Raw genomic sequence first — 27,392 nt, 5'->3', positions numbered from 1 at the left:
TGGCCTGGACAGAGTCTAAGCTGCGGCTGCTTCTACTTCTTACGTGAGCTTTTTGTGTGATGTGCGGCTCAAGGAATTTTTTCTTCCCTTCATTTAAATGCATGGTCATGGGACCTGCTGGGTCCTGACTGCAGGGGGTGGGTCCCTCTAGGGGGGTCCATGTTGCTGCCTGGTGATGTGAAAAATTCCTATTGGGTCCATCAGTGCGCTCCTGAAGACTCCAGGAATGGAGAAATAACATCACAAGGGGCTGCGACAAGACCGGTCAAGGGGGGGCAGGGCCAAGACCGGTCAAGGGGGGGCAGGGCCAAGACCGGTCAAGGGGGGGCAGGGCCAAGACCGGTCAAGGGGGGGCAGGGCCAAGACAGGTCAAGGGGGGGCAGGGCCAAGACAGGTCAAGGGGGGGCAGGGACAAGACAGGTCAAGGGGGGGCAGGGACAAGACAAGTCAAGGGGGGGCAGGGACAAGACCGGTCAAGGGGGGCAGGGACAAGACCGGTCAAGGGGGGCAGAGACAAGACCGGTCAAGGGGGGCAGAGACAAGACCAGTCAAGGGGGGCAGGGACAAGACCAGTCAAGGGGGGCAGGGACAAGACCAGTCAAGGGGGGGAAGAGACAAGACCGGTCAAGAGGGGGAAGAGACAAGACCGGTCAAGAGGGGGAAGAGACAAGACCGGTCAAGAGGGGGAAGAGACAAGACCGGTCAAGAGGGCGAAGAGACAAGACCGGTCAAGAGGGCGAAGAGACAAGACCGGTCAAGAGGGGGAAGAGACAAGACCGGTCAAGAGGGGGAAGAGACAAGACGGGTCAAGGGGGGCAGAGACAAGACGGGTCAAGGGGGGCAGAGACAAGACGGGTCAAGGGGGGCAGGGACAAGACCGGTCAAGGGGGGCAGGGACAAGACCGGTCAAGGGGGGCAGAGACAAGACCGGTCAAGGGGGGCAGAGACAAGACCAGTCAAGGGGGGCAGAGACAAGACCAGTCAAGGGGGGCAGGGACAAGACCAGTCAAGGGGGGGAAGAGACAAGACCGGTCAAGAGGGGGAAGAGACAAGACCGGTCAAGAGGGCGAAGAGACAAGACCGGTCAAGAGGGGGAAGAGACAAGACCGGTCAAGAGGGGGAAGAGACAAGACGGGTCAAGGGGGGCAGAGACAAGACGGGTCAAGGGGGGCAGAGACAAGACGGGTCAAGCGGGGGCAGAGACAAGACGGGTCAGGGGGGCAGAGACAAGACGGGTCAAGGGGGGGCAGAGACAAGACGGGTCAAGGGGGGCAGAGACAAGACGGGTCAAGGGGGGCAGAGACAAGACGGGTCAAGGGGGGCAGAGACAAGACGGGTCAAGGGGGGCAGAGACAAGACGGGTCAAGGGGGGCAGGGACAAGACCGGTCAAGGGGGGCAGGGACAAGACCGGTCAAGGGGGGCAGGGACAAGACCGGTCAAGGGGGTAGGGACAAGACCGGTCAAGGGGGGTAGGGACAAGACGGGTCAAGGGGGGCAAGGACAAAACGGGTCAAGGGGGGCAGAGACAAGACCGGTCAAGGGGGGCAGAGACAAGACCGGTCAAGGGGGGCAGGGAACAGACCGGTCAAGGGGGGCAGGGAACAGACCGGTCAAGGGCGGCAGGAACAAGACCGGTCAAGGGGGGCAGGGACAAGACCGGTCGATGGCGGGCCTAGACCACTTTGGAAGATCACAGGTGTTCCCCTCCCAGAAGAGGCGTCATAAAGGGTCACCTGACATGTTAAAACGGGGCTTGGAATAGGCTGAAGAGATGGTGGTGGTGGTGAGTGGTATAAAGTTTGCCTGAAGATATTAAAAGAAGCAAAAGCAAATCTGTACACATCACCGCTTTCCTCCCAGATCTGAGGATGGTGATGAGTTCATCAAGGGTCCCGCCAGTATCAATTAGCGTCTATTTCCTAAAAGTCACACACGGCGCTCTGTGAAATCATTGATATGAAAGGTGACATCTCTGTCTTCCATTCCAATGATCCCTCCTCAGGAGCGTCTGGCAGGGATTACCAGGGGACCAGGAACATCTTGAGCAGCATACTGAGGAGGATCCCAGCGGACGCCTACTTCTACGCAGCAGCAGCCTCGGCGCACGTCCTCCTGCAAGCGCCGTTTGCTGGGAGCTCATTGCTTTACATCTGCGGCTGTCTGATCCCCAACCCCACCATCGTGCTTCATCATTCAGAATCGTTAAACTCCTCTTATACTCCGATAATAAAAGGAGAACACCGGCTGATGAGGTTCTCCCGCTGGCTGTAGACTAACAATGCCGGCATTCCTCTTCCATGGAAAGTAATGGATGGAGCGCACCTCAGAGGGCCGGGGAGGATTAGAATGCTTACAGACGTGGCTGGATTGTTATTTTCCTTCATCCTGATGATTCCAGCAATGAGAAGAACGGGCGCATTGTCCGATTCCATGTGAGGGTCAAAGAAAAAGGGTCATTAACCCCTAGACGCTGGCCGCACACATAGACTATATTACCAAACTTATTGAGACGCCGGCCTTTACACACACGTCAACTTTAATGGCATCCCAGTCTTAGTGCATAGGGTTCAATATTGGGTTGGTCCACCCTTTGCAGCTTTAACATCTTTAATTCATCTGGGAAGGCTGTCCACAAGGTTTAGGAGTGTCTATGGGAATGTTTCACCATTCTTCCAGAAGCGCATTTGTGAGGTTAGATACTGATGTTGGACGCGAAGGCCTGGCTCGGTTCATCCCAAAGGTGTTCTATCAGGCTGAGGTCAGGTCAGTCAAGTTCCTCCACCCCAAACTCGCTCATCCATGTCTTTATGGACCTTGCTTTGTGCACTGGTGCGCAGTCAAGTTGGAACATGAAAGGGGCAATCCACAAACTCCTCCCACAAAGTCCCAAAAAGTTAAAATGGCATTCGGCAGTAGCAGAGATACCCATGTGCTTTCGTTTTCCTAGATACATAATTTAAATGCAGTTTGTAGCATCAAGTCAGGGTCACTTTGAGAGCGGTGTAAGCCAATTACAAGTAGGGATGAGCTCAGGCATGCTGACATTCTGGTCCAAACCCACTTGAGCTATCCCGCCAGAAAGCCATCACTGCTCACCTCCAAACATAGGAAGCAGAGGCATTCCCAGCCTTGCATGTGTATAAGAGGCGCGTATAGCTGCAGGGAGGGGAATGTCTTGGCCTTTAAGGATTGGCAGTGACAGCTTTCTGGTGGGATAGATCAGGTGGGATCGGACTAGGATCTGAAGACACCTGAAGCTCATCCCTGAGGAATGGCGGAGAACAGTGCCAGCTTTCTGGTGGGATAGATCAGGTGGGATTGGACTAGGATCTGAACACATCTGAGCTCCTCCCTGATCACAAGTAACTCATGTCACAGATGGAGAATATGATTGGCTGCTAAGGGGCCACACATCGTTCACATAAATAAATAAGGCCCATGTAGACAGCTGTTGGTCTGCACATCAAGCAAACCTGACACAGAACTTCCCAATTTAGTTGGATAAGCTTGTGGCAGATTGCACCAACATATACCAGACAGTCATGTTTTCTGTGAACATAGTTGCGGGGACATGGAAAACTCACCTGCGATCTGTTTCATGAAGGTCATACAAACGCCATCGGCTCCCAGCACACTGCTCTTCACCAGCTCCCGCACCAACCAGATCAGCTGCAGAGAGAGGACACCGCATCAGTTAGCACCAAGAGAAAAGCCATCATGCGTGTCCCTAAGGTCAGAGGGAGGCGTGTCCACCCTGAGGTCAGAGGGAGGCGTGTCCACCTTAAGGTCAGAGGGAGGCGTGTCCACCCTGAGGTCAGAGGGAGGCGTGTCCACCTTAAGGTCAGAGGGAGGCGTGTCCACCTTAAGGTCAGAGGGAGGCGTGTCCACCTTAAGGTCAGAGGGAGGCGTGTCCACCTTAAGGTCAGAGGGAGGCGTGTCCACCATAAGGTCAGAGGGAGGCGTGCCCATAAGATCAGAGGGAGGAGTGTCCATAAGGTCAGAGGGAGGCGTGCCCATAAGATCAGAGGGAGGAGTGTCCATAAGGTCAGAGGGAGGAGTGTCCATAAGGTCAGAGGGAGGAGTGTCCATAAGGTCAGAGGGAGGTGTGTCTATAAGGTCAGAGGGAGGTGTGTCTATAAGGTCAGAGGGAGGAGTGTCCATAAGGTCAGAGGGAGGCGTGTCCATAATGTCAGAGGGAGGCGTGTCCATAAGGTCAGAGGGAGGAGTGTCCATAAGGTCAGAGGGAGGAGTGTCCATAAGGTCAGAGGGAGGAGTGTCCATAAGGTCAGAGGGAGGAGTGTCCATAAGGTCAGAGGGAGGAGCGTCCATAAGGTCAGAGGGAGGAGTGTCCATAAGGTCAGAGGGAGGAGTGTCCATAAGGTCACATGACCTCCTGCCATGTTGTCGAAGAGCCATCCATACACTTGTCTGGGTAATATCTGACTCTTGCATAAAGGGGAGATTTACTAAAACGGGAGAGTGCAAAATCTGGTGCAGCTGTGCATGGCAGCCAATCAGCTTCTAATATCTATATATGAAGGTAAAAAACGTTCCGTGTGCGGCTTCCCCTACGCCCCCCAACCCCCTAATACTCATCTGAGCCTCCTCTATCTCTCCTCATTGGCTTTGACAATGGCTCTCACTGCTGTCAATCACAGCCAGTGAGCCAATAAGGAGATAGCCGGGGAGGAGCCATACCGTTGCTTATGTGTGCTATGGACGCATAGATTGGGGCTTGGGAGCGAGCACGCACCAGTTACCCCCATAGCAAGTGGCTTGCTATGGGGGCACTGGTCAAGGGGGAGAAGCCAGGACCGCCGGCGGGGGAGCTGAGAAGAGCATTAGCATTTAACTCGCAGGCCATCCCCCGTCAGGTGGGGCTATGTCACGACTGACCTAGCGCGGAGCTGAGGTCTGCGCGTGCGCGCTGGCCAGATTAGGGGGATGGGGGGACCCTCTGGATCTAGATTATCCAGCCCATGCCCCAGTCTGCCAGTTGATTGTAGATCTCACAGGAAAAATAGAGGAGAAAAAAATCGATATAAAAAGGAAAAAATTGCCAGGACCAGAAATCCCAGCAAGGAAGGAGGTCCTTACAACTGACTAGGCAGAGAGTGGGAGTATACCTCCAGGGACCGCCCATAGGCGTAGCCAGACTTTTTCTGCCTAGAGCCCTCATCCTGTAGGGGGCAGTATAACCCAATGGTTTAGAAGATCATGAGCTGTGTCCCTCAATGAACGAAAGAGAATTTTTTCTTTTTTAATTAACCACTTGCCGACCGCCCCACGCAGATTTACTGCGGCAGGGCGACTCTGCTGCACATAATCACGTACATGTACAGGATTATGTGCACGCTCCCCTTGTGATTAGACACAACGGGAGCCGGACCGCGGGAGGAGGGGCGCGATCGCCGCCGGTCTCCTGCGATCTTCACAGAAACTGACAGAAGAGCCGACTTCCTATGTAAACAAAGCAGGCGGCTCTCCTGTCAGACAGGGACACAGAGATTGTGTGTCTCAGCTAAGCTCTCCGCTCTCTGTGTGCCTGCCAGAGCCCCTCCCCCCACACAGTTAGTAAGCACAATTAGGCTCACATTTAACCCTTTGATCACCCCCAGTATTAACCCCTTCCCTGCCAGTGTCATTAGTACAGTGACAGTGCATATTTTTAGCACTGATTACTGTAGTAATGTCACTGGTCCCCCCAAAAGTGTCAGTTAGGGGTCCGATCTGTCCACCGCAATGTCGCAGTCCTGCTAAAAATATGTTTAAATCTGGAAGCTGATTGGCTGCAGCTGAATTTTGCACTCCCCAATTCTGGTAAATGAACCCCCAAATCTCCGGGGGTTGGATGCACCTACCTGCGTCCGGCAGGTGTCCTGCAGCTTCAGGTATTTCTCCATCAGGATCTGGTTGATTTTGTTGAGGATGATGGTCATCCCGTCTCTGCTGACCAGCGCCAGATCGCGGTAACACTGCGGGAGAGAGGAGGGGGAGGGGTCACTCATTCTGCTGCAAATCACAGGAAAGTGGGAGGAGACTTTACAGCCAACAATAGAGGGCAGCCAATCACATTTGGAATGAGGAAAGGGTTCTTAAAGAGTTGCTAGTGGTGACTGCTTCAGCAGCTGTAGTCCTAACCCTAACGGGGGCGCGGCAATCTCCATCCTGATGCGGCAAATGGGCGTTACTAGCAATGCAGTTTCCCACACCCACCACTGCGGACTGACACCCACATTACATTGGCGAAGACTAATGTAGACTCAGGTGTCATTGGCGCTTCCTCTTCTTCCCTGCAGCTGTCACTGGCTGACACACAAGAGATGATGGTGGTCCAACAACGGCTGGGAATTTGGTTTGTGCCCCATCATTGGTGTCAGTGGGAGGAATAGTGCCCTATCATTGGTGTCAGTGGAAGGAATAGTGCCCCATCATTGGTCTCAGTGGGGGGGAATAGTGCCCCATCATTGGTGTCAGTGGGAGGAATAGTGTCCCATCATTGGTGTCAGTGGGAGGAATAGTGTCCCATCATTGGTGTCAGTGGGAGGAATAGTGTCCCATCATTGGTGTCAGTGGGAGGAATAGTGCCCCATCATTGGTGTCGGTGGGAGGAATAGTGCACCATCATTGGTGTCGGTGGGAGGAATAGTGCCCCATCATTGGTGTCAGTGGAAAGAATAGTGCCCCATCATTGGTGTCAGTGGGAGGAATAGTGCCCCATCATTGGTATCAGTGGGAGGACTAGTGCCCCATCATTGGTGTCAGTGGGAGGAATAGTGCCCCATCATTGGTGTCAGTGGGGGGAATAGTGCCCCATCATTGGTGTCAGTGGGAGGAATAGTGTCCCATCATTGGTATCAATGGCAGGAATAGTGCCCCATCATTGGTGTCAGTGGGAGGAATAGTGCCCCATCATTGGTATCAGTGGGAGGACTAGTGCCCCATCATTGGTGTCAGTGGGGGGGAATAGTGCCCCAACATTGGTGTCAGTGGGAGGAATAGTGTCCCATCATTGGTGTCAGTGGGAGGAATAGTGTCCCATCATTGGTGTCAGTGGGAGGAATAGTGCCCTATCATTGGTGTCAGTGGAAGGAATAGTGCCCCATCATTGGTCTCAGTGGGGGGGAATAGTGCCCCAACATTGGTGTCAGTGGGAGGAATAGTGTCCCATCATTGGTGTCAGTGGGAGGAATAGTGTCCCATCATTGGTGTCAGTGGGAGGAATAGTGTCCCATCATTGGTGTCAGTGGGAGGAATAGTGCCCCATCATTGGTGTCGGTGGGAGGAATAGTGCACCATCATTGGTGTCAGTGGGAGGAATAGTGCCCCATCATTGGTGTCAGTGGAAAGAATAGTGCCCCATCATTGGTGTCAGTGGGAGGAATAGTGCCCCATCATTGGTATCAGTGGGAGGACTAGTGCCCCATCATTGGTGTCAGTGGGAGGAATAGTGCCCCATCATTGGTGTCAGTGGGGGGAATAGTGCCCCATCATTGGTGTCAGTGGGAGGAATAGTGTCCCATCATTGGTATCAATGGCAGGAATAGTGCCCCATCATTGGTGTCAGTGGGAGGAATAGTGCCCCATCATTGGTATCAGTGGGAGGACTAGTGCCCCATCATTGGTGTCAGTGGGGGGAATAGTGCCCCATCATTGGTGTCAGTGGGAGGAATAGTGCCCCATCATTGGTGTCAGTGGGAGGAATAGTGCCCCATCATTGGTGTCAGTGGGAGGACTAGTGCCCCATCATTGGTGTCAGTGGGGGGAATAGTGCCCCATCATTGGTGTCAGTGGAAAGAATAGTGCCCCATCATTGGTGTCAGTGGGAGGAATAGAGCCCCATCATTGGTGTCAGTGGAAAGAATAGTGCCCCATCATTGGTGTCAGTGGGAGGATTAGTGCCCCATCATTGGTGTCAGTGGGAGGAATAGTGCCCCATCATTGGTATCAATGGCAGGAATAGTGCCCCATCATTGGTGTCAGTGGGAGGAATAGTGCCCCATCATTGGTGTCAGTGGAAAGAATAGTGCCCCATCATTGGTGTCAGTGGGAGGATTAGTGCCCCATCATTGGTGTCAGTGGGAGGATTAGTGCCCCATCATTGGTGTCAGTGGGAGGAATAGTGCCCCATCATTGGTGTCAGTGGGAGGAATAGTGCCCCATCATTGGTGTCAGTGGGAGGACTAGTGCCCCATCATTGGTGTCAGTGGGAGGACTAGTGCCCCATCATTGGTGTCAGTGGGAGGAATGGTGCCCCATCATTGGTGTCAGTGGGAGGAATAGTGCCCCATCATTGGTGTCAGAGGGAGGAATAGAGCCCCATCATTGGTGTCAGTGGGGAAATGATGCCCCATTGTTGGTATCGGTGGGGGAATAACGCCCCAGGAGTCCAATAAAAGGAAGCAAAGGGTAGAATCTGGCCACCGGGCCGCCGTTTCAAATGAAATAAAAGTTGCATTATAACAGGTATTTGAACGTTAATATTTTTGGAAGGGGGAGGGGCCTGGCTTACAGTTCTTCGGTTGCCGGATTTCCCCTACAAATTGACAGGTGAACTATAAAGAGGAGCGCGGCACAGGATGACGCACAAAGCCACCTGCGGCACCAATCCACCACACACAATACAAGAAAACTAACGATGGGGGGAGGATAAATCAGCGGTGAGAAAAGCGAGCGCGGAGATGGAGACCAGAAAGACTTTCAAAGTGTCGGAAATCTTCCACAAGGAAGAGATGATGAGAGGAGAGCGCGGTGACGGGATACAAATGGGTTGTCAGCCGGTCTGATGATGAACAAGGACCAAAGTTTAATCGGAAACGATGCCGCACGGCGGGGGAGCGCACAATCCATCCGGAACTTTCCAGGAAGGAACTCTGAATGGCACATCAAACCCGCTGCCAAGAGCATTAATCCCCTTCAAAATGCATCTACCGGCAGTGTGGGAACAGGTTCCTTCAGCTGCCAAGGGTGAAAGTGAGCCCCCACCTTCATGAGCCAAGTCCTCCGAAGTCATCCCTAGCCAACTTCAGAACTTGTCCTCTTTTGTTGCTCCAATGAGCAGCAGGCGGGTTCCTTCCACCCCACTGGTCACTGATAAACAAAAACAGGGTGTAGGACGAGAAGGACCAGACCCATAGCTTAGCTAGAGAGGAGTTCTGAGAATGCCCAAGTTCCTCTGTACTCACCAGCATAGGATGCCAGTCCTACCCACTCCACCCATGCTGAAGCCCCCATGGCCACCACCTCTTCTGCCTAGCTCTCAGTCCAGCTATGTCTATGGGAGTATTCCGCCTTCTGGCTAAGATCAAGTGTGGTATCTGTTCTCATCAATGTCCGGTAGGGGTACTACTCCATCGTTCTGGCCTTTTGGCAGGAATGGCCGACTGTACGGTACTTCTACTGATATGATGGGGATCCTCAGGAACCCTCCAAATGAGCGTTGACCACGCAAGGTGTGGGTTGGGAGTTCTCCCTTGGCGTGGAGGGAGCTGAAGGGCCCAGTGCCTCCTGGTTTGGTCATGGGCTAGGAAGGCTGAAGGGAAAGCTGGGCCCCCAGGGTACTCTTAGTATAATTAGGTGTCTGGAAACTCACTGCCAGTATAGTGCACAAGATCACATCACCGATCATTTTTTCTACACCGTGCCTCCAGAGCTAGGCCTTTTGGTCGAAACCGGGGCAATTTTTGTTACCAGGCCACACAAGTTTCGTCACTTCGCATTTTTGTCTGGGTTTCTTTTCCTTGGATGGAGGTTGTGGGTTCTCCAGCCGACCCTGAAGTCTAGGGGGGGGATGTGCGGCCATCAGGTTCCTACTTTGGGGGAGACCCTCACCTAGTACTCGTTGGTCGGCTTCGACCGACCAGGAGTAGAGGGGTCTGGAAGGCTTTTTGACTAGGTGGACAAAGTTGAGCCTTGTCCGTCAGGGGCCTTTCCCCCTGGGGAGGAGGGAGATCAGGATAGAGACCTACTCCTTTGGGAGGGGGGGCTATTGGACTACAGATATATCCCTAAGTGCACACTTTTGTGTTATTTTCACGTGCAGTGAAAGGCGTTTGAGACCACATCGCTTACCCCCCCCCCCCTCACCCTTTGGTCGAAGCCGGGGCAATTTTTGTTACCCAGGCCACACAAATTTTGTCACTTTGCATTTTTGTCTGGGTTTCTTTTCCTTGGATGGAGGTTGTGGGTTCTCCGGCCTACCCTGAAGTCTAGGGGGAGGATGTGTAGCCATCAGGTTCCTTCTTTGGGTTCTCGGGCCTACACTGAAATCTAAGGGGAGGATGTGTAGCCATCAGGTTCCTTCTTTGGGGGAGCCCCTCACCTAGTACTCATTGGTCGGCTTCGACTGACCAGGAGCAGAGGGGTCCGCCAGGCTTTTTGACTAGGTGGACAAAATTGAGCCTTGCCCCTGGAGAAGAGGGAGATCAGGATAGAGTCCTACTCCTTTGGGAGGGGGACTATTGGACTACAGACATGCCCCTAAGTGCACACTTGTGTTTATTTTCACATGCAGTGAAAGGAGCTAGAGACACCATCGCTAACCCCCCCCCCCCTTTTGTCAAAACTGGGGACATTTTTGTTACCAGGCCACACAAGTTTTGTCACTTTGCATTTTTGTCTTGGATGGAGGTTGTGAGTTCTCCGGCCTACCCTGAAGTCTAGGGGGGAGGATGTGTGCCCATCAGGTTCCTTCTTCGGGTTCTTGGTCCTACCCTGAAGTCTAAGAGGAAGATGTGTGGCCATCAGGTTCCTTCCTTGGGGGAGCCCCTCACCTAGAACTTGTTGGTTGGCTTCGGCTGACCAGGAGAGGGGTCCGCCAGGCCTTTTGACTAGGTGGACAAAGTTGAGCCTTGCCCCTGGGGAGGAGGGAGATCAGAATAGAGTCCCTCTCCTTCCGGAGGGGGACTATTGGGCTACAGACATGCCCCTAAGTGAACACTTCTGTGTTTTCACATGCAGTGAAAGGCGTTTGAGACCCCATCGCTACCCCCCCCCCCCCCACGCTGGGAAATAAGAACATTGAAACCCAAATCTCTAATCACAAGGTGCTTCATTCAGAAGCAAACCCCAAAGGACCAGCAGGAGCGGTCCCTCCATATCAGACACTATCTGAGGCACTTCGGTGGCTTTCATCTCCAGGCGTTTGCGGCAGTCAGAAGATATCAGAACTTTCTCCGAGTTCTATTTATTCTTCGAGTTGGTAATTGCGTTTTGAGGATTTGTTTACTAGGCATTCCGTCAGCCATTCTGCCATAACAGCCCCGAGCTGTGCAGAGGGGGGATTAGCATAAACCCCCCCCCCCCCCCCCTGGGGGATTTACAGTGTGTGAGCAGGTAGAGAGATTTCAGAAGCCACGGCGGACAGATATCGGCTGGCAAGCGAGGAAGGCGGCCTCGCTAACGACCTGAGCGCACGCCGGCAACCCTATGAATAAAAGATTACAGATGTATGTGAAGTCGCAGCGGAGGGAGGAATGCGATAACAAGCAGGAAGGGGAGAGAGAACTCTGCTGGGCGTTCATTTATAAATACCAATATCCCTCTCTATGGAAAACACCAAACCTATATATCTGTATACCCCGTGTGACCCAATCCAGGGCCCCAGATCCCGATAACTGGGGGGCCCGGATCCCGATAACTAGTGTGGCAGTGACCGTACAAATATGGGGCCAATATCATGGTAATGGTTGTGGCAGTGGCCGTACAAATCTGGGGCCCATATCATGGTAAAGGGTGTGGCCGTGACAGTCCAAATCTGGGGCCAATATTGTAATGGATGTGGCCTTGACCGTCCAAATCTGGGGCCCAGATCCCGGTAATGGGCGTCGCAGTGGCCGTCCAAATCTGGGGCCCAGATCCCGGTAATGGGCGTGGCAGTGACCGTCCAAATCTGGGGTCCAGATCCCGGTAATGGGCGCGGAAGTGAGCGTCCAAATCTGGGGCCCAGATCCCGGTAATGGGCGCGGCAGTGACTGTCCAAATCTGGGGCCCAGATCCCAGTAATAAGCGTGGCAGTGACTGTCCAAATCTGGGGCCCAGATCCCAGTAATGGGCGCAGCAGTGACTGTCCAAATCTGGGGTCCAGATCCCGGTAATGGGCGCGGCAGTGACTGTCCAAATCTGGGGCCCAGATCCCAGTAATGGGCGTGGCAGTGACTGTCCAAATCTGGGGTCCAGATTCCGGTAATGGGCGTGGCAGTGACTGTCCAAATCTGGGGTCCAGATTCCGGTAATGGGCGTGGCAGTGACTGTCCAAATCTGGGGCCCAGATCCCGGTAATGGGCGTGGCAGTGACTGTCCAAATCTGGGGCCCAGATCCCGGTAATGGGCGCGGCAGTGACTGTCCAAATCAGGGGCCCAGATCCCAGTAATGGGCGTGAGGTTCCCCTGCCGTCTGCCCGGGGGGGGGGGGAAGGAGATACGGGTGTAACAGGTTACTAAAGGTGAACATATCCTTTAATTAATTTATGTTTTTATTACAAATTTATTTGTTTGTTAATACAATTTGATAATATATTTTAATATGACTATATTTGTATAATTATATTATAATTAAATAATTAATCATAAATATTTCATATAATGTATTATTTATAATCTATTATTTTCCGTGTAGTTAGGGGGATATGGATATAATATGCAATAGGTTACAAAAGGTGAACACATCCTTTAATAATTTTATTTACATTTGTATTATTCATTTTAGTTTATTAATATATTTTGATATTAATATAATTGTATTACTATACTTATAATAAAATTCAATAATAGTAATAATAAATATTTAATATAATTTATTATTTATATATAATTTATTATTTATAATCTAGTCGTTTCTGTGCGGTGGGGGGATGGATATGGGTTTGTAACATGTAAAATGTCACTAAAGGTGAACATGTACTTCAAAAATGTTATTTACATTTAAATTGATGAAATTATTAATATTTTGATATCAACATAATCAGTTTAATATTACTATAACTATAATAATATAATTCAATAATAATTATAATAAAAATTATTTAATACAATTTATTTATCGTCTAGAATTTTTGGTTTGTGGGGGGGGGGGGGGGAAATGGAAATGGGTTTGTTACATGTAAAATGTTACTAAACGTAAACATATACATCAAAAATATTATTTACATTTAAATTGTTTAAATTATTAAATATTTTTTGTTATAATTATTGTTGAATTTTATAATAATAGAATAAAACAATAATTCTAACAAAAAAATATTTATTACAGTTTATTTATTAGTCTGGATTTTCCCGTGAGGTTGGGGAGGGGGGGGGGGGGGGGGGAGGGATATGGGTGTAACATGTAAAATGTTACTATAGGTGAACATGCCCTTTAAAAATTTTATTTATGTTTTAATTGCTTAATTAATATAATTTTATTATTAATATAATCAAATTTTATTATGACTATATTAGTACAATTAAATTAAATAAATATTTTATATAATTTATTATTTATAATCTATTATTTTCCATACAGTGGGGGAGGGGGCGGAAGAATGGGTGTAACACGTTACACGTTACTAAAGGTAAACACATTCTTTAAATTTTATTTACATTTTTATCACTAATTTTAATTAGTCAAAGAATTTTAATATTTATATATTATTTAATATTGCTATATTAGTATAAATTATCCTTCAAAAAATGGATTTACATTTTAATTGCTTAATTCATATTTTAATAATATTATAATCATTTTAAAATGACTAGATTAGTATAATTATATTAATATAATTAAATTATAAATAATAAATGATATAAAATTTTTATTAGCTATTATTTTCCGTACAGTGGGGGAGGGGGGAAGCATGGGTGTAACACGTTACATGTTACTAAAGGTGAACATATTCTTTACTTGTATTTACATTTTTATTACTAATTTTGTTTAATTAGTCAAAGAATTGTAATTTTTATATATTATTTAATATTACTATATTAGTATAAATTATATTAAAATAATAAATCAATTGAATTATGATAATATTTAATACTTTATTACTCCTATATTAGTATATTTATATAATAAACTAAATAATTAAATGATTAATTAGCGGATTGACAGCCGAGCGCCCCGTTATGTATGGAAAGGAATATCGGATCGGTGAGAAATGTCAGTTCTTCCTCTCAGGAGGGGCTCTCGATGAGTCGGGGGTGGGAGCTCTCGATGAGTCGGGGGTGGGAGCTCTCGATGAGTCGGGGGGGGGAGCTCTCGATGAGTCGGGGGGGGGGGAGCTCTCGATGAGTCGGGGGGGGCTCTCGATGAGTCGGGGGGGGGGGGCTCTCGATGAGTCGGGGGGGGGGGCTCTCGATGAGTCGGGGGGGGGGCTCTCGATGAGTGACTTGGGGGGGGGGGGGGGGGTTAGGCTAACATCCATGACTGATTGTCAGCTCTTCTGGCGAGCAGCCCCTCCAGGCTCGGTGCAGAGACGTAGCTGTGGATTTGGTGCGGTGGTTCTGTGGTGGCGTGGAGCGGGTTAATGAGGGAGGGGGGGTTCAGGCACAGGTGTTGGACGGATCATGTGACTGCTCGGGGTCCCGGCGCCATGTCACCTCCACCATCAAAGTGGCAGCTCTAATTATCAGCAGCCGAGGAGCGAGCGGCAAATCCGGAGCGTCGGATCAAACGCCGCGTCAGGAAGGAGAAGTAATGAGGAGCGGGAAGAAAGGCGGCCATGGGTGCAAGGTGTACCGGTCTCCTCCGCCCCCGGGGCACCAATAATTCAGTTATATGGGGGGGGGGGAGAGGGGGGCTATGTCAGCTTTTAATGCAACAGAAATCACACATTTACCCGCCCCCCTCCCCCCATAACCTGCCCCCCCCCCCCATACCATAGCCTGATCGTTACTCCTTCCCAACAGCCCCCCCCCATAACCTGCCCCCCCCCATATCACAGCCTGATCGTTACTCCTTCCAAACACACATTTACCCGCCCCCCCCCCCCCCATTACCTGCCCCCCCCCATATCACAGCCTGATCGTTACTCCTTCCCAACACACATTTACCCGCCCGCCCCCCCCATTACCTGCCCCCCCCACATAACAGCCTGATCGTTACTCCTTCCCAACACACATTTACACCCCTCCCCCACATAACCTGCCCCCCCCTTCCGAAATCATAGCCTGATCCTTACTCCTTCCCAACACACATTTACACCCCCCCCCCTATAACCTGCCCCCCCATACCATAGCCTGATCGTTACTCCTTCCAAACACGTTTACACCCCCCCCCCCCATATCACAACCTGATCATTACTCCTTCCCAACACACATTTACCAATCTGAGCTACCAGAAAATCTCCAGAACATTTGGGGGCTCCAGGTGTTTGGGTTCGGGGGACTTGTAGTGGAGATTTGAACCGTCTCCATAGAGAATCATTTATTTTTTTCTCCTCCGGTGGTTTGGATCTTCAGAACGCTGGGATGTGATTGGGACCTTAATGACGTTTATTTTTCAGCCGCCGCCGCGCGTCGGTCTTGAAGGCGTAATTACTGCCTGCACTTCCACAACACACAGCCTGAGGATCGGCTCTGGTCCCCGGAGAGGGGGGGCTTCCTCAGGGAGGGTGACGGAGCCCCCCCCCATAACCAACGCTTCATTAGCCGGCACGCCGAGAACAGCTCTCAATCACGGATCAGAGGACTCCGTAGTCTGCAGAAAGTAATTAGCTACTTGAAACAATCTCCCTTCACTTATTAGAAGCCGGCAGATGCTTTCCGGCTCCGTCGGGATCATCGTTATTTATAATAAAGTCTTTCTGATGGATTGAACCCAAAAAAGATGAAACGGCCGCCCTCCGCACACATGGATTCTGGAGCTAAAAGGGAAAAGATTTACTTCTAACTATCTTCTCATCATGGTGATTCTTCCCATATCTCAGGCTGATGGGGCTGCAGTGTGACCGTAACTGTCACTTCTGGAGGAGATTGGAGAACGAATGTTCCTCCATCTCCTCTGTGGGGCAGCTGCCCTGGTCACCTACCACAGGCCCGGCTTTCCCTTTCCACTGAAGGAGGAACCAAGAACATCCATTCCACCATCTCCTCTGTGACGAATGAACCTGGAAGCAGCAAGGATTTGGTCACTTCTGGAGGAGATGAGAGAAGAGATGTTTCTCCATCTCCTCTGTGGGCAGCTGCCCTGGTCGCTTACCACAGGCCCGGGCTTTCCCTTTCCACTGAAGGAGGAACCAAGAACATCCATTCCACCATCTCCTCTGACAAATGAACCTGGAAGCAGCAAGGATTTGGTCACTTCTGGAGGAGATGGGAGAAGAGATGTTTCTCCATCTCCTCTGTGGGCAGCTGCCCTGGTCGCTTACCACAGGCCCAGGCTTTCCCTTTCCACTGAAGGAGGAACCAAGAACATCCATTCCACCATCTCCTCTGTGATGAATGAACCTGGAAGCAGCAAGGATTTGGTCACTTCTGGAGGAGATGAGAGAAGAGATGTTCCTCCATCTCCTCTGTGGGCAGCTGACCTAGTCGCTTACCACAGGCCCGGGCTTTCCCATTCCACTGAGGGAGGAACCAAGAACATCCATTTCCCCCATCTCCTCTGTGATGAATGAACCTGGAAGCAGCAAGGATTTGGTCACTTCTGGAGGAGATGGGAGAAGAGATGTTCCTCCATCTCCTCTGTGGGCAGCTGCCCTGGTCGCTTACCACAGGCCCAGGCTTTCCCTTTCCACTGGAGGAACCAAGAACATCCATTCCCCCATCTCCTCTGTGATGAATGAACCTGGAAGCAGCAAGGATTTGGTCACTTCTGGAGGAGATGGGAGAAGAGATGTTTCTCTATCTCCTCTGTGGGCAGCTGCCCTGATCGCTTATCACAGGCCCGGGCTTTCCCTTTCCTCTGAGGAAGGAACCAAGAACATTGGTTCTCCTAGCTCCTCTGTGATGAATGAACCCGGAAGCAGCAAGGATTTGGTCACTTCAGCAGGAGATGAGAGAAGAGATGTTCCTCCATCTCCTCTGTGGACAGCTGACCTAGACGCTTACCACAACCCAGGCTTTCCCTTTCCTCTGAGGTGGGAAACAAGAACATCTGTACCCCATCTTCTCTGCGATCAGCTTTTTGGGGTTGGAACCCCGACGTCTTATCTGCTCTCCAAAGCAGCTAACCAAACACAGATCTTGCTTGGTCAGCTGCTTCCCTGGCTGTAACAGTCAGGGAATGACCAGCAGCTCCTAAACTCAGCCAGTAGGAATGCTGCAACGCAGGCCGAGACCTGGTCATATGTGACCTTATGAAGCATTTAACTCGCAGGCCAGCCCCCGTCCAGTGGGACTATGTCATGGCTGATCTATCGCGGAGCTGAGGTCTGAGCGTGCTTGCTGGCCAGACTGGGTCTAGATTATCCAGCCCGTCGCCCAGTCCGGCAGTTGATTGTAGATCTCGCAGGAGAAAAAAAAAAAAAGTCTATCTAAAAGGACACAATTGCCAGAGATCCCAGCAAGGAAGTAGATCCTTACTCATGACTAGGTACTATAGTACCTATAGCAGAGCGTGGGAGTATACCTCCTGGGACCGCCCATAGGCGTAGTCAAGTTCTTTTTCTGCCTAGTGTCCTACTCCTGTGGGGGGCAGTATAACCCAACGGTCAAGAAGAACGGGAGCTGTGACCGTCAATGAACGACAAATTGCTAACAGCCACCATTTTATTCTCCAGGGTGTCTACTTCCAGAAAACAATGAATGTTTGGTTTGCTGATCTTAACAAGTGTGAAAAATTAAAAACTTGCCCCGGACAGCAGGTGGTTAACGAAGGAAAGCGAGGACATGGCTGGGGGAAAAAATAAACCTGAACACAGAATCCCAGCTGACAGTGAATGCGATGCTGGGTCAGGAAGCAGTTTATTGTCCGCAGTCACCCGGGGGAGGGGTGTGTGTGTGGGGTGGGGGGGGCGCGTTTGATTCCCTCCGGACAGTCTTTATTTCAGCTTGTTGGGACGGCTTGCTGCTTTCCTTGTAATTATCCCAGAGAAATGCCAACGGCTCGGTGTGAAAACAAAGGACGAGCCAGAGGTCGCGCCCTCTCCCAGGGTAAGTGTGTTTGCTTTAAGTTTCCCGAAATATCGGAGAGGGTGCCTCCCGCCCCCCCTCCCCTGCCCGCGCCAACTTCGGAATGTTGGAAAAAACAAGAAGCGTCGAATGGGCAGCCGATGACACACTGAGCGCTCGTCTATAAAAACCACATGGGGGTGGGGCTGGACTTGCCGGACCAATCTCGTGCCTCCTAATTAAAGGGTGCCCCTGATATGGAAGCAGAGAGATGTCCCCCCCCCCCCCCCCCCTCCTGCCCGCGCCAACTTCGGAATGTTGGAAAAAAACAAGAAGCGTCGAATGGGCAGCCGATGACACACTGAGCGATCGTCTATAAAAACCACATGGGGGTGGGGCTGGACTTGCCGGACCAATCTCGTGCCTCCTAATTAAAGGGTGCCCCTGATATGGAAGCAGAGAGATGTCCCCCCCCCCCTCCTGCCCGCGCCAACTTCGGAATGTTGGAAAAAACAAGAAGCGTCGAATGGGCAGTCGATGACACACTGAGCGATCGTCTATAAAAACCGCATGGGGGAGGCGCTGGACTTGCCGGACCAATCGCGTGCCTCCTAATTAAAGGGTGCCCCAGATATGGTAGCAGAGCGATGCCCCCCCGCCTCTGTGAAATAAACCTGAAAAGCGAATGGAAAACCTGTTACTCTTACATGGGGCACTGAGCGTGCCGACCTGCTGTGATCTTCCTGTGTTAGACTGCATGCTCCCTCCCACAATGCTGGGGTCAGTACCTGTATAATGATTTGATCCCTGCAGATTGTGAAAATTTGCCCACTTACAAAGAAATGGCGGGTGTATAATTTTTATCATAGGTGTATTTTATATGATAGAGACAGAATATCAACCAAAAATCCAGAAAATAAACACATATAAAACAAAAATAAAAATAGTTATACAGTAAATACAGTAAAATAAGTATTTGATCCCCAAACAAAAGCTGACTAAGTAGTTGGTGGAGAAATTCCTGTTGGCAAGCACAGAGGTCAGACGTTTCTTGTAGTTGGTGACCAAGTTTGACCAGATTTTTGGGTCTGAGGGCTCCTCAGGGGCCGTACCATGTAGCTGGAGATGCCTGCTATTGGACGGCAGGATCATCCCTACAAACCCAGGTCTCCTCCCACGTACTGAGACGGGAACGTTGCCATCACTGGCTCGTCCACCTTCACCTCACAATCTAATTGGTTTATGAAGCATTGTATGACACACCCCCGACACACGGCAGCACTCACCTTCTGGGCCTGGGTGGGTTCAGACAGCACCACAGTGAACAGTCCCAGGCACACCTCCTCGTGCTGAGTGGGTCCTTTGCAAACCTAAAACAGGAAAAAGAGAAAAATATAAATGACTCCATAATAAAAAAAAGTGTTATCCTGCAGAGGACCAATCCACTGCCTCCGTTCCGGAGCTTCCTGCTTACTGCTGCCCTCTCTCCTTGTGTAGTGGAACTCGTCTTGTCTCCACCCCCTTCCTGTAGTTTTCTATAGTGGGTGGAGCATTCCGAACCCCTCCCACAGCTCTGTTCTCCCTCCTTGTGCAGTGGAACTCATCTCGTCTCCGCCCCCTTCCTGTAGTTTTCTATAGTGGGTGGAGAATTCTGAACCCCTCCCACAGCTCTGTTCTCCCTCCTTGTGTAGGGTAACTGGTCTTGTCTCCTCCCCCTTCCTGTCGTTTTCTATAGTGGGTGGAGCCTGCTAAGCCCCTCCCACAGGTCAGCTCTCTCTCCTTGTGAAGGGAGAATGGTCTGGTCTCCACAACCTCCTGCATTTTTTCTTTTTAGTGGGTGGAGCTATCTGAACCCCTCCCACAGCTCTTCTCTCTCCTCGTGCAGGGCTTCTGGTCTTGTCTCCGCCCCCTTACTAAAGTTTTCTATTGTAGGTGGAGCATTCCGAGTTCCTCCCACAGCTCTGCTCTTCTTGTGCAGGGTGACTGGTCTTGTCTCCGCCCCTCTATTTTTCTGCAGGCAGCTTGTAGTGGGTGGGGTCTGCTAGGCCGCTCCTACCGCTCTGCTCTCTCCCCTCCTGCAGGGTGACAGGTCTTGTCTTTTTCCTTGCTGGAAGCCTGTAGTAGGTGGAGCCTGTTAGGCCCCTCCCACATCTCTGCTCTCTCTCCTCCTGCAGGGTGAAAGGTCTTCTCTGCCCCTCCCTCTTGTATCGTTCTGCAGGCAGCTTGTAGTGGGTGGGGTCTGCTAGGCGCCTCCCACAGCTCTGCTCTCTCCTCCTGCAGGGTGACAGGTCTGGTCTCTGCCCCCCTTCCGTATTGTCCTGCAGGCAGCTTGTACTGGGTGGGGTCTGCCAGGCCCCTCCCACATCTAAGCTACCTACAGCACATTAATGACATCAACGCTACATTTACAAGGTAATATCCACGACTAATGCATGGTCAGGGTCGATCTTCCTCTGGATGGTCAGGGTCGTTCTTCCGCTGCATGGTCAGGGTCGCTCTTCCCCTGGATGGTCAGGGTCGCTCTTCCCCTGGATGGTCAGGGTCGCTCTTCCCCTGGATGGTCAGGGTCGCTCTTCCTCTGCATGGTCAGGGTCGCTCTTCCTCTGCATGGTCAGGGTCGCTCTTCCTCTGCATGGTCAGGGTCGCTCTTCCTCTGCATGGTCAGGGTCGCTCTTCCTCTGCATGGTCAGGGTCGCTCTTCCTCTGTAGATCAGTCCGGGGCAGAGCGCCCCCCGCAGGTGGAGCTGGCTAGGAAGGAATGTGTGATACATTCACCTGCCCCGGCTGCCCCAACTTTTGTTTTTCAATCCCAGAAGAAATCTTTATTTGGAGCGTTGAATGTACGCGGCGCCTCCCCCTCCCCCGGCTCTTATTTTACCATCCCTCGTTTCTATTCCAGAATGTCCCAGAAGCAGATTGGAGGAGATAAGAAAGAGAGGGAATTTCTCATAAAAATAGTAGAAAGGAAGAGAGGCCCCCGCAGCCGGGACCCCCCCTATCTCTCCGACCATCAGACTTCACTGCGCTATTCTTGCAGGTGCTACAACAACATGGCCGCCACACTGCAATGCTACACGTTATAAAAAAGTGCTGCTTAGCAATCATTCCAAGTGACGGCTGCATTCATTTTCTTTTTTTAGGCTTTTCCCCCCCTCGGTTTTCACCTGATGATCTGGCCAGTAACACCTCCTGTATTACAGCGCCCCCACAAGGATGAGATTCCCTGCAGTAGTTTGTGTCTCTGCCCCTCCCACAATGGGGAGATTTCCTGCAGTAGTTTGTGTCTCTGCCCCTCCCACAATGGGGAGATTTCCTGCAGTAGTTTGTGTCTCTGCCCCTCCCACAATGGAGAGATTTCCCTGCAGCATTTTGTGTCTCTGCCCCTCCCACAATGGGGAGATTTCCTGCAGTAGTTTGTGTCTCCGCCCCTCCCACAATGGGGGAGATTTCCCTGCAGTAGTTTGTCTCTCTGCCCCTCCCACAATGGGGAGATTCCCCCCAGTAGTTTGTGTCTCTGCCCCTCCCACAATGAGGAGATTTCCTGCAGCATTTTGTGTCTCTGCCCCTCCCACAATGGGGAGATTTCCCCCCAGTAGTTTGTGTCTCTGCCCCTCCCACATTGGTGCTGCACATTGAATGTACTTACGTAAGCGTTGAGCGCGTCGTTGGCCTCCCTCTCGGAGACGCCGGTAGTCATGGAGGTGACGATCGCCATGCAGCGCTCCAGACGCTGAAAGAGAGAAGAGAGGGGTGAGGGGAGGGATCGCACTGTCACCTCCATCCCTGCCTGCAATATACCCCTCCCCCACTATTCCCACACAGGAACCTCCCCCACACAGGAACCTCCCCCACACAGGAACCTCCCCCACTATTCCCACACAGAACCTCCTCCTGGGAAGCCAACTGACATTTTTTTAGATTTGTCACCAGTTTAAAAGGAACAATTTAGGCTAAAAAGGCGATTAGATTCCGAATACTATGACTCCGCCCAGGCTGAGATGATGTCATCAGTCTGCTGCAGGCAGGAGGGGGCATTTCCTCAGTCTCCCCTCCCCCAGTGATCAGACTGTACATTGTAACTATTTTCTACAGGATTATTCCTCAGAGATTTTTTTTAAACCTCCCTGGCTCCTCCCCCTTATCAACATACCAATTAAAAAAAATTATTTTCTACAGGATCATTCCTCGAAGGGATTTTTTTTAGCACTCCCTGGCTCCTCCCACTTAGCAACATACCAACTGAAAAAGTATTTTTATTTTCTACAGGATCATTCCTGGAAGGGATAGATTTTATTCCACCCTGGCTCCTCCCATCATTATATACAAATAAAAAAAAAATGTTTTATCTTTCTACAGGATCTTTCCTCGAAGGGATTTTTTTTTAACCCTCCTTCCCTCCCCAATGAACATACAAATTAAAAATATATCCCCAGAGGGATCATTGATGCCTCAGGATCAGCAATTAATAGGCCTCATGGAGCGGAATGGGTGTCTGAGGCCCCAGAGGGATCATTGGTCCCCCGGAGGGATCATTGGTCCCCCGGGATCTGCAATTTATAGACACCATGGAGCGGATTGGATGTCTGAGGCCCCAGAGGGATCATTGGTGCCCCGGAGGGATCATTGGTCCCCCGGAGGGATCATTGGTCCCCCGGGATCGGCAATTTATAGCCACCATGGAGCGGATTGGATGTCTGAGGCCCCAGAGGGATCATTGGTCCCCCAGGATCGACATTTAATAGGCCCCATGTAGCAGATTGGATGTCTGAAAAGCTCAGCCAGTCACAGCCTAACTCACTGATAGTTGTTGGCAGGATGGTGCAATCAGTTTTAGGTAGGGACAGTGGGGGAGGGGATGTAGGGAGTACTGACCCTGTAGAGCACAGGTGTCAAACACAAGGCCCGCGGGCCGAATGCGGCCCCCCAAGGCCATTGCATGTGGCCCTCGTACCTCTCCTGCAGCTGCAGCACCCCCCTGGTCTCTGCCCCCAACTTGGCTCTGTGGTCAGCAGAAGAGAGGACAGAACTCCTTTGCCAGATCCTGCAGCTGCAGAAAGGCTCATCTTTGCCCAACCCCTTTCCCCGTTCCCAGCAGACCACAGCAGAGAAGAGGGCAGAACTCCTCCTACAGATCCTGCACATCTCTGTGCAGCCACATCACCTTGCTCTCTGCCCCCCTGGTCTCAGCATTCAGCAGACTCTGGAAGCTGGCTCCAGCCCTCCTCTGGGTCTCCTCCAGACCCTGCACTTCTTTCAGATCCACCCACATCTTCTTCCTGGCCGCAGCACAGGGTAAGGGTCTGCATTGTGATGTAAGGAAGGGTGGGTGACTCTTGACTTATGATGGTGAGGGGCTCTTGACATCTCATGTAAGGGTGTAAGGGGGCGTGGGGTGCTCTGGACATCCAATCTTACAGATATAATCGGCCCTTTGAAGGCAACCATAATGCTGATGGGGCCCGCGATGAAATGGAGTTTGACATCCCTGCTGTAGAGGAACATCATATGATCACTGAGAGCCAATGATGTAAAAGAATTGAGTCAGGTCAGGTGATCATCCAGAGCTAGCCAAGTGAGAGCATTGGGTCAGGTCATGTGATCATCAAGAGCCAACCAGAAAAGAGCATTGGGTCAGGTGATGTGATCCCTCAGAACCAGCATGATGAGAGCATTGGGTCAGGTCATGTGATCATTCAGAGCTAACCAAATGAGAGCATTGGGTCAGATCATGTGATCATCCAGGGCCAACCAGAAAATAGAATTGGGTCAGGTCATGTGATCATCCAGAGCCAACCAGAAAATAGCATTGGGTCAGGTCATGTGATCACTCAGAATCAGCATGGTGAGAGCATTTGGTCAGGTCATGTGATCACTCAGAACCAGCATGGTGAGATCATTTGGTCAGGTCATGTGATCACTCAGAACCAGCATGGTGAGAGCATTTGGTCAGGTCATGTGATCACTCAGAACCAGCATGGTGAGAGCATTTGGTCAGGTCATGTGATCACTCAGAACCAGCATGGTGAGAGCATTTGGTCAGGTCATGTGATCACTCAGAACCAGCATGGTGAGAGCATTTGGTCAGGTCATGTGATCACTCAGAACCAGCATGGTGAGAGCATTTGGACAGGTCATGTGATCACCCAGAACCAGCATGGTGAGAGCATTGGGTCAGAATGTGTGATCATTCAGAGCTAGCCAAGTGAGAGCATTGGGTCAGGTCACGAGATCATCCAGATCCAACCAGAAAAGAGCATTGGTTCAGGTCACGAGATCATCCAGAGCCAATAAGTTGAGAGCATTGGCTCAGCCTCCATAAAGAGAACCTTCGGGAGGACAGCTGTTACCCAACACAGGCAAGGCTCTGGAACCCCAAGCAGGGGTAATTCTTCCAGGGCTGAAACATGACCTACCACGTACCATCCCCAACCGGCACCTCTTCCGAGCATTAGCCAATGGAAACCTTCAGCTTCGGTCTGGAGCCTCAGCATACATTACCGCCCCCCAGACTGCAAGCTCTGACCCCGGAGTCTACAATAAAAGACGACCAACTCGCAGAGAAGCCAATTATCGGAGCTCCTGTGAGCTCCCCCGAAGGCCCGCACACCCAGTGCTGACGGTGAAGGGTTATCCAGATTTAGGTTAGTACACGAAAGACACCAATTATCCGGCGCGGAGACCAAAGTGTTCCGGAAGAAGAAGCGTGCGGCAGAGCGGCTGAAAGTACAGAGTATTACACATTCCCTTTGAGTTGTATCAGCTCGGAAAAACTAACAGCTCCTCCAGGCCCCGAGCGCCAGTACAAAGAGATTCGCAGATGGCGTTCCAGGGGCCGCCGCGTACTGTAATGGGGAGAATGGAGTCCCGCTTTACCCTTTCCTGGCCGCATCCTATAAAGCTATGCAGAGCGACAGTTATAAATCTCAATGATTAGCCCACAGCCAACTGATGTCCAGAGACGGGGCAACGCTCAGGCCGGCCCACAGCCAACTGATGTCCAGAGACGGGGCAACGCTCAGGCCGGTCCAGAGCCAACTGATGTCCATAGGTGGGGCAATGCTCGGACCGGCCCACAGCCAACTGATGTCTAGAGACGGGGCAACGCTCAGACCAGCCCACTGATGTCCATACAAAGGGCAACGCTCAGACTGGCCCACAGCCCACTGATGTCCATACACGGGGCAGTCACTCGGGTCAGGCCAGGGCAAATCTCACCCAGAACTAGAAACCGCCCTTCTCCTCCCACGACTTCCTCGACGCCCTTCTCCTTCCACCGACTTCCACAGCGCCCTTCTCCTCCCACAGACTTCCTCAGTGCCCTTTTCCTCCCACAGACTTCCTCAGCGCCCTTTTCCTCCCACAAACTTCCTCAGTGCCCTTCTCCTCCCACAGACTTCCTCAGTGCCCTTCTCCTCCCAACGACTTCCTCATCGTCCTTCTCCACCCACCGACTTCCACAGAGCCCTTCTCCTTCCACCGACTTCCACAGCGCCCTTCTCCTCCCACAGATCCCCTCTCCTCCCACAGACTTCCTCAGTGCCCTTTTCCTCCCACAGACTTCCTCAGCGTCCTTCTCCCACCAACTTCCTCAGCGTCCTTCTCCACCCACCGACTTCCACAGAGCCCTTCTCCTCCTACTGACAGCCAGCGTTGCGCTAGTCAGACTGAGCTAAGGGCACTCACATGCTGGCAGCACTCGGGTCTAGCTGGGGTGGAAGCTAGGGAAAACCAAGAATAAAGGCAGGACCATGGGGGTGGAGACTGAAAAACACCAAAAAGAAGGTAGGACTGTGGGGGCAGAAAATGGGAAACATGAGAAAGGAGGTGGGACTGTGGGGGTGGGAGTTGAGACCATGGGGGTGGAGTCTGGGAAAAACCAAGAAGGAGGTGGGACCGTGGGGGTGAAGCCTGGGGAAAACCAGGAAGGAGGTGAGACCATTGTGGTGGAGTATGGGGAACATCAGGAAAAAGGTGGGATTGTGGGGGAAGACCAGGAAGGAAGTGGAACTATGGAGGTGTGGAGTCTGGGGAACACCTTGAAGGAAGTAGGACTGTGCAAGTGGAGTATGAGAAACACCAAACAAGATGGGACTGTGAGGGTTGTGTCCGGGAAATGCCATAAAGGGGATAGAACCATGGGCATGGAGTATGTAGAACACAAAAGAAGGTGGGATTGGAGTCTGGAAAACACCAGAAAGGAGGTAGGACTGTGGGGGTAGTGTCTGGGGAACAACATAAAGGGGGTGGAGTCTGCAGCACACAAGGATGGAGGTGGGACTGTAGGGGAGGAGTCTGAGGAACCATGTCCCACCTCCATCCTGGAGTCTGGGTAAATTCAGGATGGAGGTGGGACTGTTTTTGGGGGGGGGGGGGGGAGAGAAGCTGGGGAATACCTGGAAGGTGGTAGGACCATGGGGCGGAGTCAGGGGAATACCAGGAAGGTGTTAGAAATATGGGTGTGAAGTCTGGGTAAATCCAGGAATGAAGTGGGACCACAAGGGTAGTGTCTAGAAAACACCATAAGAGGGTGGAACTATGGGAGTGGCATCAGGGTAATACAGGGAAATAGGTGCGACCAGCAAGGTGGTAGGACCATGGGGTGGAGTCCGAGTAACATCAGGAAGGTGGAGGGACTGTAGAGGGTGGAGTCTGGGGAACACCAGGAATAAGGTGGGACCATAGGTTTTGTGTCTGGAAAACACCATAAACGGGGTGGAAACATGCGGGTGGAGTCTGGGTATCACCAGAAAGGTTGAGGGATCGTAGGTGTGGAGTCTGGAGAAAACCAGGAACGTAGGCGGGACTGTATGTGTAGTGTCTGGGGAAAACCATAAACGGGGTGGAACCATGGGGGTGGAGTCTGCAGCACACAAGGATGGAATTGGGACTGTAGGGGTGGAGTTTGGGTAACACCAGGAACTAAGGGGGGAGGCATGTAGGTTGAGTCTAAGGAATAACAGGAACGAGGAGGAAGCAAGGGGGTTGAGTCTGGGGAACACCAGAAACGAGGAGGGACTATTGGGGTTGAGTCTGGGGAATACCAGGACGGAGGTAGGACTGTGCGGTGGAGTCTGGGAAAAACCAGGAACAAGGAGGGACCATGGGGGTTGAGTTTAGGGAATACCAGGACAGAGGTGGGACTGTGGGCTGGAGTCTGGGTAACACCAGTAACAAAGTGGGACCACTGGGGTGGAGTCTGGGTAACACCAGGAAGGTGTAGGGGCCATAGGGGTGGAGTCTGGAGAAAAAAAAAAACAGGAATGAGGTGGGACTGTGTGGGTAGTGTCTGGGGAACACCATAAGCCGGGTGGAACCATTGGGGTGGAGCACAAGGATAAAGGTGGGACTGGAAGGGTGGAGTCTG

At 51.4% G+C, this 27,392-nt stretch overlaps 1 protein-coding gene across 1 annotated transcript in view; it reads right to left on the bottom strand.

Moving 5' to 3' along the window:
• The window catches only part of INTS3 (integrator complex subunit 3), a 120,671-nt gene that overhangs the window by 69,900 nt on the left and 23,379 nt on the right, over positions 1 to 27,392 (bottom strand). The window contains exons 2-5 of the mRNA XM_082275164.1: positions 21,675 to 21,758; positions 19,315 to 19,398; positions 5,863 to 5,976; positions 3,586 to 3,670 (exon numbers count right to left, since the gene is read on the bottom strand). Of these exons, the coding sequence (XP_082131290.1) occupies positions 3,586 to 3,670; positions 5,863 to 5,976; positions 19,315 to 19,398; positions 21,675 to 21,758 (367 nt within the window). The remainder of the gene's footprint in view (positions 1 to 3,585; positions 3,671 to 5,862; positions 5,977 to 19,314; positions 19,399 to 21,674; positions 21,759 to 27,392) is intronic.

The sequence above is a fragment of the Pelophylax lessonae genome (genome assembly GCF_965119305.1).
Source record: "Pelophylax lessonae genome assembly, chromosome: 13".
NCBI lineage: Eukaryota > Metazoa > Chordata > Amphibia > Anura > Ranidae > Pelophylax > Pelophylax lessonae.
The sequence above is the reverse complement of the archived record's forward strand: the minus strand, read 5'-3'. Positions and strand labels throughout refer to the sequence as shown.